The sequence below is a fragment of the Zalophus californianus genome, chromosome 2 (assembly GCF_009762305.2).
Source record: "Zalophus californianus isolate mZalCal1 chromosome 2, mZalCal1.pri.v2, whole genome shotgun sequence".
NCBI classification, from domain to species: Eukaryota; Metazoa; Chordata; class Mammalia; order Carnivora; family Otariidae; genus Zalophus; species Zalophus californianus.
Window position 1 is genome coordinate 103,966,497 of NC_045596.1, and position 14,648 is coordinate 103,981,144.

General features: G+C 35.8%; 1 protein-coding gene across 1 annotated transcript in view; it reads left to right on the forward strand.

Annotated features, from left to right (window-relative positions):
• FAT4 (FAT atypical cadherin 4) overlaps positions 1-14,648 on the forward strand; it is a 173,686-nt gene that overhangs the window by 96,614 nt on the left and 62,424 nt on the right. The window contains exons 5-6 of the mRNA XM_027599231.2: positions 1,536-2,458; positions 3,305-3,479. Coding sequence (XP_027455032.1) covers positions 1,536-2,458; positions 3,305-3,479 — 1,098 coding nt within the window. The remainder of the gene's footprint in view (positions 1-1,535; positions 2,459-3,304; positions 3,480-14,648) is intronic.

Consider the following 14,648-nt stretch of genomic DNA (forward strand, 5'->3'; position numbering starts at 1 on the left):
ACTCTTGGCACAGAGTGGACATCATTTCTGACACCTTAATAGTTTACTTAAAAAAAATTTTTTTTTTAAAGATTTTATTTTTAAGTAACCTTTACACCCATCGCTGGGCTCGAACTCACAATCCCGAGATCAAATTGCATGCTCTGCTGACTGAGCCAGCCAGGTGTCCCTGATGCTTGAATAGTTTAAATTAACTTCAGAAGTAGAGGAGCTATTTGTAAGCAATTAATGTAACTCAACAGATTTTCCCTAGCATAAAATCTCAGAGTATAAAATCTTTATTAAGAATAAATTATCTAGGGGGCGCCTGGATGGCTCAGTTGGTTAAGCGACTGCCTTCAGCTCAGGTCATGATCCTGGAGTCCCGGGATCGAGTCCCGCATCGGGCTCCCTGCTCAGCAGGGAGTCTGCTTCTCCCTCTGACCCTCTTCCCTCTCGTACTCTCTTTCTCTCATTCTCTCTCTCAAATAAATAAATAAAATCTTTAAAAAAAAATAAATTATCTAGAGGCACACTATATTTCTTAGCAACACTTATGATATCCTACAGTATCCCAACATCTTTAGGATAAGATATAAAAATGTACATGGCATTATGCACAAATGAAGAAAACAGTATTCTGGGGCAAGAAATCAGTTTTATTTCTGTTTTCACTGCTTATCTGTTACTGACTTTTAAATTATTTACTAAAAATGATTGGCCAATCCACTCTCCACTCATTTTTTAAGAATATTCTCTGTAATCATTTTTTGAAATGAGAAATTATATATATATATTTACAATTAAAAAGTGACACACGTTCCTAGGAAAAATAGATAAAATAGTATCTAAATATAGCCCAATAAAAGTGTGAGCATTTATATTTGCAGGCTCTTATGTATAATTTTACTGCTAACATTTCCTTCAAAGAATACTTTTAAAACACATTAAATGTACATAATAAAATTTGAGAGAGAATTATTTTCACAAAGGCCATTAGCCAGATGCTTAATAAGAATTAAAAAGTATTTATTGGTTCTGACAAGAAATGTAAAAGTAGACTTAAAACATCCATGACTAATGCCATACATCAGAAAATTTTATTACCCTTCCCTGAAAATTGGTGTCAGCCTCAATAAATTATTGAAGTTCTAAATGTTTGGCTAACAGTATAGAGTGTGGCTCTGTTAATGCTGAACCCTCAGGAGCTATGTTACAGAAATAAGGAAATGTATAGAAAAAATATTTGCTCCCTGGAATATTTTTCTCCTCTTTATTTTTGTAATTTAACATTTCAACGTCGTAGTAAATAGCAAGCAGTATATAGATCATTCATTTGCCGATTTTAAACATTTTTTTCACATGAAAAGTTAACAGGCAAGGAATTATGTGTATGTATGACTTACAAAAAAATTAACTGCAGCTACATCATCCATAAGGTGTGTTTGGGGCATCATATATCAAATATGCAAGTTTTATGTCAGAATTTTTGGTGCAACTTACTCTGTAATCAGCATACATTTGGGAAAATTTAATTTTTTTCCCTTCCATTTCAGGCATCAACTCCCAACTGGCCTATAGCATTGCTTCAGGTGATAGCCTTGGTCAGTTTACAGTTGACAAGAATGGTGTACTGAAAGTCCTTAAAAGTCTGGATCGGGAAATTCAGTCCTTCTACAACCTGGTTGTTCAGGTGCATGACCTGCCACAGCTTCCAGCCTCCAGATTCACAAGCACTGCCCACGTCTCCATTATTTTGTTGGATGTAAATGATAACCCACCAACATTTCTTTCCCCTAAATTGACATACATTCCAGAAAACACACCTATTGATACTATTGTTTTCAAAGCTCAAGCAACGGACCCAGACAGCGGCCCAAACAGCTATATTGAATACACCCTGCTAAACCCTTTGGGAAACAAGTTCAGTATTGGGACCATTGATGGTGAAGTGAGGCTCACTGGAGAACTGGATAGAGAAGAGGTTTCTAATTACACTCTGACAGTGGTGGCTACAGACAAAGGTCAACCAGCTCTCTCTTCGTCTACTGAGGTTGTAGTTATGGTACTTGACATCAATGATAACAACCCTGTTTTTGTGCAGGCCTTGTACAAAGTGGAGATTAATGAGAACACACTTACTGGAACAGATATAATACAAGTATACGCAGCAGATGGAGATGAAGGTACAAATGCACAGGTTCGCTATGGCATTGTTGATGGTAATGCCAATCAGGAATTTCGGATCGACTCTGTCACAGGGGCCATCACTGTGGCTAAGCCATTGGATAGAGAAAAAACTCCCACTTACTCTTTAACTGTTCAGGCAGCAGATCGGGGCAGTACCCCCAGAACTGACACCACCACTGTCAGCATTGTTCTACTGGATATTAATGATTTTGTTCCCATGTTTGAGCTGTCTCCATATTCTGTAAATGTCCCCGAGAATTTAGGGACACTACCCAGAACAATTCTTCAGGTCAGTATATTGAAATTAAGCAAATATTGTGTTCACTATAAGACATCTAATTTAAAAAGTCCACCCTCTCTGGGGTCCCTGGGTGGCTCAGTCAGTTAAGTGTCTGCTTTTGGCTCGGGTCATGGTCTTGGGGTCTTGGGATCAAGCCCCGCATATGGCTCCTAGCTCAGCAGGGAGCCTGCTTCTCCCTCTCCCTCTGCTTCTCCCCCTGCTTGTGCTCTCTCTCTCTCAAATGAATAAATAAAATCTTTAAAAAAAGTCCACCCTCTCTTATACCCACCTCTTCTTCATTCTCTTCATAAATGCTTAACTGCAGATAAACAAATCTTGAAAAGGAAAGGTTAATGAAAATTATACCTAAGAACCTATTGATTTCCTCGTAGATTAAAATGTTGTATTTCAGTTATGTTCTTCTGTGTGTACTCATGTTGCACACATTTACATATTTGTGTATTTTGAATTTTGCTTCAGTATAACAGTAATATCTAAACATAGTAAGAAAATAAAATGATATAAAAGTTTGAAAACGTTGTTTTCATTGTAATGAAAACATTACATTGTTCTCATTTCCCTTTTTACAAATCCAACTACCTAGATAAAATTGCTGTCAAAAATTTTTGTGAAACCTTCCAAAAATACTATGCTTTGATTTTATTCGTATTTTTACACAACTAATACGTCCTTACTCTGTACCATTTTTATTTCTTACTTGAAACTTAAAAGTGTGCCTTTGGAACCTTTTAATATTGGTACATAGGACATTATTTTTAATGGTACATTTTACTTTGTGGTAGACTTTGTATTAGTTTTACTCATGTTCCTGGCATGCCTTGTTCTCTCCTATAGGTGGTGGCAAGAGATGATGATCAAGGTTCTAATAGCAAACTCTCATATGTTCTACTTGGTGGTAATGAAGACAATGCTTTTACTCTCTCAGCTAGTGGAGAACTTCGAGTAATACAGAGTTTGGACCGTGAAACAAAGGAACATTTTGTCCTGATGATCACAGCTACGGATTCAGGTAAATCTTGTCTGGTTGTGAAGAATCTCTTCACAATATAAATAAATGAAAGTATATTTGTCTACCATGAAATTAAATATTTGTTGAAATGTGCTAATCCTTGGAACTCTGATTATATCTATATGATTTAGAGCACACATATCACTTTGTGAAGTTTGTGTATAAATATGTAAGTGGTAAGGGCTTGAGTACAGAGCTCTATTACTGTAAGACAAAATGCATCCCTGCCCAGAAAGCCATCTGAGTACCTTTGAGGATGACCTGATACTCTACCACTTGAGCCGTGAGGCATTTCAAGCATTTTAAGCTTTGAAAACATCCAGATGGGGGCGCCTGGGTGGTTCAGTCGTTAAGCGTCTGCCTTTGGCTCAGGTCATGATCCCAGGGTCCTGGGTGGGACCGAGCCCCGTGTCGGGCTCCCTGCTCAGTGGGAAACCTACTTCTCCCTCTCCTACTCCTCCTGCTTGTGTTCCCTCTTTCTCTGTCTCTGTCTCTCTCTCTCTGTCAAATAAATAAATAAAATCTCAAAAAAAAAAAAAAATCCAGATGGTTCTAACTGGTCATGGAGATAATAGAGTGGGTCCAGAGTTTTACTTCATTAGTATTCTAGGTTTTGTAAGTAACTGTAACAGGTATTTGATGAAGCCCCACAGAGCTCCAAAAAAAGAGTATCAGTGAGAGCCAGCATTCTCATTGAGTCAGCAGTGTAACAGACTATGATAAAAATAATGAAAAATAATATACATTAGTTAGCTTTTAGTGTCTGGAAGTAGTAATTACGTAAAGTTGTATAGCAGGTAGTACAAAATATAATATATTAAAAAAAGATTTACCATTATTTTGTTTTGCATATATTGATTCTATAAATACTGAAACTTCTAATTCAAAATTGAAATACTTAAAAATTTGTCAAAGAAACTTTAGATCTTGAAGAAAGTGTGTATTGCTTAATTATTTGTTGAGTAAATGATTGAATGAATGAATTAATCATTGATTTCCAGGAATAGTAATGAATTATGAAACATTGTCCTATGTAACATTCATTTATAATAATAATCACAACTTGGGGTACTTGAATGGCACAGTCGGTTAAATGTCCAACTCTTGGCTTCAGGGTCATGAGATCAAGACTGACGTCGGGCTCCACGCTCAGCATGGAGTCTGCTTGGGTTTCTCTCTCCCTCTCTTTCTGCCCTCCCCCTCAAATAAATACATAAATCTTTAAAAAAACCTAGTCACAACTTATTATTTAAGTATTAAAGAATTTGATAATGGTGACATAGTTTTTATAAATGCGTTGGGGGCACCTGGGTGGCTCAGTCATTAAGCATCTGCCTTAGGCTCAGGTCATGATCCCAGGGTCCTGAGATCGAGTCCCACATCGGGCTCCCTGCTCAGCAGGAAGCCTGCTTCTCCCTCTCCCACTCCCCCTGCTTGTGTTCCCTCTCTTGCTGTCTCTCTCTCTCTGTCAAATAAATAAATAAAATCTTTAAAAAAATAAATAAAAATGTGTTGAAATTGTTTTAAGCCAAGACACTTTGTTGGAACCTTAAATGCCTAAAATTATATACAATTGTGTATGTGTGTTTATATATATTTATATTCATGGATATGATATATATTATATAGATAAGTAGATGTGTGGATACTGATACAGAAGAACAATTGTGAGTTTATGAATGAGCTGTTTTTACTGTTGTTGAAGTGTTTTTGAACATTTATTATTAATTTATTAATATTTTTGTTATATATGACCAATTCTGGAGTATACAATATATTGTTTCATGTCACCACTTATGAAAGAGCAGGAGATTTTGTGATTACAAGTAATGATAGATTTATGTTCAATATTCAAATGATAGTGTTGCTGATTATTAATTGAGGAGGTTTTTATATATTATTTGTTATTTGCTTTTGAGAATGTAATTATCTGAGACGTACAGAGAAAACACTATTCTCTGTATTTTTTTTAATATGTGTGAATGACCATGTTACATTTTATGTAAACTATAAAATTCTGAGGAATGATGAACAGAATATGGTGTGGTAACCACATAAAGCTTAAACCAAGTTGATCTGAAGCATGTTTTATTATGTGTGTAGTCAGTATTTTGCTTCATGGTTGGTAGGCACAAAGGGTAAGCATCCCCGTGTAAAAGAAATGCAGCCACTACAACATTGCTCATATTAATCCAGTATTTCAAGAGTCGCCTAGAAAGAAGAGAGGATAAAACTGAGTAGAAACTAGTAGTCAGATATTTAGAATCAAGGTTTTATTACAAAAACATCCCAGTTTTAGCTTCCCTCTCCAGTTACTACTGAAAATGTGTGGTCAATTCTAGGCGTGCATGAAAACATAGCTTTTGTGGAGGTGAAGTGGGGGAGGAGAAACCAGGACCAGAAATCTAGTTGGCTAAGGCATCAGTCACTATCAAACTTGCTGCACAGAAGGTGTGTCATGTGAAGGTCATCACCAGGCGAGAAGCAGGATGTGATTGTGAGAATTAGGGGTGCAGTGCAGGGTGCTTGGGATGGGCAGGCACAGCCCACAAGTTCTCCATCAGAGGATTTGTACTTTGGAACATTCTAAGTCAAAAGGCATGGCAGAGAAGGAACGTAACCATGTAGACAAGAGTGCCTGTTTTCAACCACATAATTCTGGGAATTTAAATTATTTTTGTGTGTCTGTGCAGTCAAGAGGTGGAAGATATTGTGAAGAAGGAAGGAATGTTGTTTTTTGTTTTTGTTTTTTTGTTTTTGATATATGGCCATCTGTGTCATGCAGTATACCAGGTTTTACAGACATTAACCCGTTTCTACACATCACTTTTCTTCATCATCTCGAAGACTTAACCTGTTCTTTTGACTTGACTTAGAGTAAACTCAAACTCAGAGTGGTTAACTAGTTTGTTCAGGGGATGCCTGCATGGCTCAGTCGGTTAAGTGGCTGCCTTCACCTCAGGTCATGATCCCAGGGTCCTGGGATTGAGTCCCACATCGGGCTCCTTGCTCAGCAGGAGCCTGCCTCTCCATCTGCCTTTTCTCTCTGACAAATAAATAAATAAAATCTTAAAAAAAAATAATTTGCTCAGGATTACACAGCTATGTGGTGGAGTATGATTCAGGCATCAGTCAGCATAGCTGACTTTCAAGTTCAGAGTATACAGTATTCTTAGTGTGTAGGTAAAGTAAAATTTGAAAAAGTAATATTGATTTCCAAAATTATTTGATTTGCAAAGCAAACCCAATAATAATCTAATGATATAATGATGAAAAACTTTTAATTTGAATTTAAATCTATTTGAATTCTGGTTCTGTCATAATTTTCTTTGTGATTCAGGCAAGGTATATCATCTCTCTCAATCTTAGTGTCTTCTTCAGTAATATAGGGATAATTAGCTATAGTGTAGTTTATTATAAGGTTTGATTGATACAACATATGTTAAATTACTAAATATGCCTATCACAGTGTGTAAATGATGATTTTAATAAGAATGGTAATTCATGCACTTTGATTACTTTAAAGTTCTTAGAAATATTTGTCCTGTCCCTTACTACATAAGTATTCTTATTAGAAGATGTATAGATGCATTGGTTTAAAAAACATTTTTTAGAAATTGCAGTTCACATTGTTTCATTTTATGCTTTACTACTTTAGAAAGTTTTTTATTTGTAGCAGAGATTTCTTTTCAAACTTCCAAAGAATATGTTATATAGTAAGTATTTCACCATTCAAGAAGACCACAGATTTTTAAAACTGTAGTTCAGCCAAATCATAGTCAAGGGAGATTTTGTGGACTGACCAACAAACTTAACCACTACTTGTGGTACTGTTTCTCCATCAAAATGACAATATGAAAGAGACATTTCATCAGGAAAAAGAAAAAAAAAGAAAAAGAAAACTTGTATTGATAGAGCTAAAAGTGTTTTCTTCTAATAGACATAAGTGAATGAGCCTGTTAGCAGGAACTTCCATGAGGAGGAGATTCAATAGAACATTGCTCTAAATGTGCAGACTGTGCAGGAACCAAGCTGGTTCCAGGAAGCCAGACTGTGTGAGTTCCTGGTGCCACGAGCCTTGAGCCTGAGGAAAATTAGGGACCTAGGATTCTTAATCTAAGGACAAACAATAGAATTATAACTCTAATTTCTATGAAGGATTATTGCCATTAAATGAGAAATGCGAAGACTAGGTGTGTGTTGATTCTGCCCAATATTGAGATAACAGAGTTACGAGTTATGTAAATTCATATTATCAGTAAAATTAAGGAATTTGGAAGTTTGTCATTAGAGCCTTAGGTATGGTGTCTGGGAACATGATGGGAGGCATTTTGGTGGCCCTGAAAATTAAAGAATTGATTGAACTTTGTCCCAAAGCACAGATTTTTATGAGAGCACTTTTTTTTTTTAAATTTTTTTGAGTTGCCCTGAAATGGACTGATGTGTCTGAGGCTAATGGAGAAGTATTCAGTTAGGTGTCTGAAGAGCACTTACTATAGATCACATAGAAAACAATCAGAAATTGTATAGGAAAGGACTAAATTATTTTAAAGTCATTAAAACTCATATGTGACTATGATTTTATGTTCAATTCATTCTCATACTTTGGGTATCACAAATAAACCACTTTTATGGGAGAATATGAGTTTGAGATACCAGGTTTCAGAATCTACCATTTAATTCTGTATTCCAACAATGAAGTTTCTGACACAGGATTTAAAATACAGATTAAATGCTTTGATTTAAAAGTCAAATTGGTAGGTGACATGAGAAAATTCAGAAAAATATGGCAGCTTTTAGATCCCACATGCCATGGAACTCTCAAATTTGCAGCATTCTAAGAATCAGGAAAATAGCAACGTAATCTAAGTAAGAAAAAAAATTTGACAGTTTTATTCTAGGCCACAAATCACTTTTCCTTTGCTTTTTAAAAATTCTTACCTGATGGCAACCCAAAGATGGGTCAACTTTGGCAATATGGCAATAATTGAATCAGCAGGGTTTATTTATTCATTTTTATGTATTTATTTTTATTAGCAAAACTTTAAATCTTTGAATATTTTTTTTGGAGAAAATATTAGCATTCCACCCTCATTATATTTTTATTTACTGACAGCACAGCTATCAAGTAGCACATCTGGAAACTCTCTACTCCTGTCTACTGCTTAAAATGAGCTACAACCACACTATCACATGTATGTGGGCTGAAGGTTACATTGCTAAATAACAAAACCAGAACACAGTATAAGAATTCTCCCTTGTTTTTTTCCTATAGGATTAAATTTTAAATGGTAGTTTAATGAGTTGAAACTATAACTCATTTAAAAATATAGTTTATTTAACTATAATTAAAAATTAAACATCCCCCTTCATTCTGTATTCCCTGTTACTTTTTTTCCAGAAATATGTACTGTATCAAGTACAATTTTTTTTTAATTTTAAAGATTTTATTTGTTTGAGAGAGAGAGAGAGAGTAGGAGCAGAGGGGAGAGGCTGAGGCAGAGGGAGAAGCTGACTCCTTCCTGAGCAGAGAGCCTGATGCAGGACTCGATCCCAGGACCCTGGGATCATGACCTGACCTGAAGGCAGACACTTAACTGACTGAGCCACCCAGGCATCTCTCAAGTACAAAGTTTTTGAAGCTAAAGTTTCAACTTGGCACAGTAATGAAGGTCCTTCAGAGAACTCATCACTATGTGGCTCCTTCTAAGAGGGCAGCTGACTTCAAAGCAGTTAGTGCCCTTCACATGGTTTGGCATTCTATTCTCAAGTAGCCTTCCTTAGGAGAGTTTTCCTTATCATTGTCTTATATGTGCAATAAATAAAATAATATGATTTTAATATAGTAAGTTGCATAGGATTATCAGGGAACCTAGAGCAATACACTTAAAACATTAGATCAGAGAATTAATTTGCAACATGGAAGTATATCCTGAGGTAAATACATAGCTTTGTAGTTAAACTGAGGCTCAAATCTCACCTCTGCCATTTCCTAGCTACATAATCTTGCATAAGTTTACCTTCATGTTCATATTGTTAAAATGAATATACTAATTTCTACACGAAAAGCTTATTGGCACAAATAAATAAGAGAATGACTTACTTTAGCTTTTAATATTAGTCAGCATGTTTGCTGAACATCTCAAGCTCAGTAAAGGCCAAATAAAACTTTTTGACTCCAACCACTCCCTATCCTCCATAAATTGCTCTGTGTCCACAATTTCCCAATTGTTGTTATTATCCTTTGTTCCTCTTTCTCTGTACCCCACATTGAACAAGTCCCTTGACAAGTAGACTCTGCCTTAAAAGAAATATCCAAAATGTCCTAAATTTATCCACTTTTCTTCATTTCTACTACCACCACTTTGGTCTAAGCCAGGGCTAATATAATAGCTCCTTAACTGCCTAACTTTTCTCCCCAGAGTACATTCTCCAACAAGCAGCTCATGAACTTTGAAACTATAAGTTAGATCATCATGCCCCATCGCTTGCTTAAAAACCCTTCAGTGGTTTCTAAGAATAAAGCCTGAATTTCTCACCATTGACACATGGCATTAAATGACCCAGCCTCTGTCCACCTATCTGATCTCCTCTCTCTCCACCCACTGCCACCTTCATCAGGCTCCTTCCCTCGAGCACTGGGCAGGCTCAGCCATGGTCACCTCTCAGCTCTGCATTCAGTGTCATCAGGTTGATGGATTGAAATCGGCCAGTGTGGAAGTATTTGCCACACCAAAATTCACAAATGCTACCGGTCCGGTGGCTTGCTTCTGGAGAGTACTTGTCAAACTTTTATTGCAAATTGCTAATGCCAGTTAATCTGGCCTCTTTTAATTTAAAAATGCCAACCTTGTCCTGCCCTTTCCCCTGTGCCTATGTGCTTCTCTTTATCTGGAGTGTTCTACTCTATAGCTGGCTTTTTTTTTTTTTTTTTTTTTTTTAATGGTCAGACACATCATGTCTTGGTCATTTTGTTGTTATATCTAGGTGAGATGTCAACTTCTCAGAAACAATTTATCTGACCACCAATCTAATGTAATCCCCTCTCTCCAGTGTCACTATCATTTTACCTTGTTGTGATTTTTTTTAAAGATTTTATTTATTTATTTGACAGAGAGAGAGAGAGAGAGCACAAGTAGGCAGAGAGGCAGGCAGAAGGAGAGGGAGAAGCAGGCTCTCCCCTGAGCAGGGAGCCCGATGTGGGACTCGATCCCAGGACCCCGGGATCATGACCTGAGCCGAAGGCAGACGCTTAACCATATGAGCCACCCAGGCGCCCTACCTTGTTGTGATTTTGTCTTAACATTAATTTTTATCTGAAACTATATGCTTATAAATGATACATGAGTATGTACATTTTGTTTACCCCATCAATAGCTATCCTTCTTCCAGTAGAATGGAAATTTCCTAAGTCTTGTTAAAAAATGAATTGCCAGAACCACCCAGAACAGAACCTGTGACATAACAGGTGCTTAATAAAATCTTTTGAATGAAAAACTGATTTAATGGGTGAAAAATGATGATAATTAGTAACCAATTAATCACCCCCCTGTTATTTTAATATACAACTGTTATTTCATATTTATTTACCATACTTTTAGTTTATTGTATATTTATCACTTGCAGATTTTTTCAAAGGACCTACCAAAAAGGAAAAGTGCCAGTCTTTTTAAACTCATGGCTGAAATTCCAGAAGTTTTTGCTATGTTGGTTGTGGTCATTCAAATTGACCTCTTCTTTGAAAAACAGCACAAGTGTTTAAGGCTCTGGAGTGTTTAGTGTGATGTGATAAATTGCAGTCATATGTAAGGACCCACTGAAGCATTTTATGGCTTTAATTCAGTTTCAAATGCTTAAAATAGTGTTTGAGTTATGTTCTTATGAGTTTCCCTTGAACCCTCTGGATCTTATTCAATTCTGTTATCTGTTAGATGCTTCTAGGTAGGACTTGTCCTACTCTGTGCTATGCCACCTACCTTGTCTTAATTTGATTCACTAATTCAAAATCTGCAAAGAAGAAATCATGTGCTTTTGAAGTGTTACCATTTGGCAATTCTTTTGTATGTGGGCTTCCCAAAGCAAAAAAGTGTGAGCCTTCCATATCTCTCAAATACCCAAACCACCTTTTTAGCTATAAAAACTATATCATACATATGGTATTTAGCTTCATATGGCTTAATAATAAGGGCCTATGACTCTTCACATACATGTAATATGAAAAGATTCACTTGTTTTGAGTTTCGTTATAGAAATTTTGGTGTTTAGATATACCATCCCAATAGATAAACATCTATACAAGTAATTTTTCCAGATCTCTTTGTACATATTTTTTTTAAATTCAAGATGATCTTCTGCCCTCACCAGTAAATTTAGAATCTGTGAATCACTAATATCTGCACTACTCTTTCAGGGAACTGCATTAGTATGTGAGAAAGCAGTAAAACAAGGTGATATGACAATAGGGGAATATTAGTTACAATCAGTGTATAAATTGGAAGGATTTTGAAAGAGAACTATCTATGAAAAACTTCCAAATTAGAGAAACCTGACTTAAAATGATAGTTTTATAGCCAGAAGCCTTCTTGGAGATGAGCCAGTCCATTTTCTTTATATTTGAGATAAGAAAAGTGAGGCCTGGAAAAATAGGCAGTTTGCCAGAGCTTGAAGACCAAGAGTGACAAAGTCAAGAACAATATCAAGGATTTCTGCCTTTCAACTGAGTTCTTTCTCACGTCTACTGTATTTATGAAGCAGGATCTGCTGACTCTCTGCATAACATAGATTTCCAGAAACACAATTTTAAGAAAGCTTCTCTTCTTATATGCTGTTCATTGTATCCTCCTGATGCATAAAACGTTTAACTGTTATTTTTTCCCAAATAAATTAATGTTTCAAAATATGTTTAAGTGAAGTCAAAGTAATTAGAATCAGTAATTTCAATATTGATCTTTTGAAAATAGGCTTAAATTTAGCCATTGTTCAAATTAAATTGCTAAGTAGGAGAAGATATAAAAAAATTAATTAGGCTTTCCAGGTAGAAGATGATAATATTACCAATTACTCCTGCCAGTTGTTATTTTGCATTTATTAAAACCAAACCATGAAGCTGATTTAATAGACCTTAGAAGTGAATTCTGAGTACAATGAGACACTTACGCTTTTATGGGCTACATTAATGTGTGACAAATATCTTGATACTGTTTTGTCAGAAAATATTTGTGCAGCAGTCTCTTTCAGCTCTTCTACATACTGGTGAATGGTGAAAAGTGAAAATTTCTGTTCTCAAAGACAGACAAAAAACAAAATATAATACATAGACCAGGAGTGATATGAGATGCTATGAAGTTAAATAGAGCAGGTTAAGTGGCAAGAGAGTGAGGAACTGGAGGTATGGTTTTTGATCATATAGTCCGGAAAGAGAAATGTGAGGATCTAGGTAAATAATGTTGCTTGCAGATGAAAACAGCCCTGAGGCAGGGATCAAGTTAACTACACCCAAAGAACAGCAGAAGGTCCTGAAGGGCTGGACTCCAGTGAAAAAGAGAAATTCTGTCATGGAGGATGAGGTAGGTAGAAGCTAGATCACATAAACATTTTAGGGTGGGGTAAAGAACTTTAATTTTGTTCAAAGAGAAAGGTGAAGCCTTGTTAGGGTTTTGGACAGGGAGTGACAGGGGGCTTTGGAAAGATCCGGTTTTGTGGAGAAGAGATCTGGCTTTGTGGTAGTGATGAAGAACAAGAGCAGAAGTAGAGATGGTGTTTAAAAGACCATGACGGCAATCCCTGAGATAGAGTTTGAAATTAGGTGACAGTGTGGAGGTGGGGTGAAGGAACAAAATTTCTTATCCATTTTAAAGATTGAGCCAGTGGGACTTGATAATCAGATTGGAGGTGTGGGAAGTTAGGAAAAGAGATGAGTCAAACAGGAGTCCTAGAATATTTGCCTTGGAAATTTGGAGATGGGGAGAAAGAATTTTAGGATAAATTATCAAGAATTATTTTTTGGATATAGAATATTTTAGATATGAGATAAACAGTGGAGATGTCAGGTAGATAGATATAGAAGTTTAGTTCTCATGGAAGACACTGGGGTAGAGACAACATGAAGTCATAAACTTTAGATGCTCTCCATTCTGTACATACTGAGTGCTTGTATGTGCCAGAATTTGTACTATATCGTCTCATTTAATCTCATCACAGCCCTGTAAATTAGATACTTTTATTCCAATTTTATGTATTAAAAGAAAAACAAAACCCCTGAGTATCAGAGAAGGTAAGCAACTTGGCTTAAGCATGCAGCTGTTTTTCATTGAAAACAGGATTCAAAACTGGTAAACCTGGGTAAGGAGAACATTTCTTGACCATTTCTCACTGCTTCCCACATATTAACTTATCTACTTGTGATATGTTTTGTATAGATCATGTTCATAAGAATTTCTTCTCTCTGGATTAAATGTTATTTTTATATTAAAAAAACATTGATTTATTAAAAAAAACAACTTGTGGTTTTCAGCCATTAAAACAGCTTGCAAGATAAGAATATTCATAAATTTGAAATCAAAGGATTGGTATTGTCTTCAAATCGGGAAATGTGTATCTAAAGCTTTTATAAAGTGCAAAACAAATGTTATATATTTTACTAAGAATATACAATATGTATGATACACACATACATGTACATACAATGATTCAGTTGGGCTGTGTGCTCATGTTTGCATTTAATTTGGGGGTGGGAAATTAATCAGTGCACAAATTAAATACATTATTCTTTATCTGTTCTTAGTCTAATATATAAAAGGGATATAGAGATATTCTGGATATAGATTTGGCCAAAAAGTTTAGTTATGAAGCGTCTATGTGTCAGCATAACTAATAGGTCTGAGGGGAAAAGTTCAGTTATTAGCATTTCTAATTAAGGGCATTTATCATCTGACTGAAAGAAGGACTAAACTTCATTCTTATGCAGGGGTAGAAAATTACTTTTTAATGGAGGGGAAACATGATGCTTTTGCAAAAGTTGATTCTGAAAGCTGAAAGGGCTAATCACCATGCTTTATTTTCTTGGTGAAGATATGATGACATTTGAATTAATGCTATCTGTCACGTTGTTTAGTTGAGACAGTCATTACATTACAAATGACTCTATAATCAAAAGAGAGCTCAGAAATA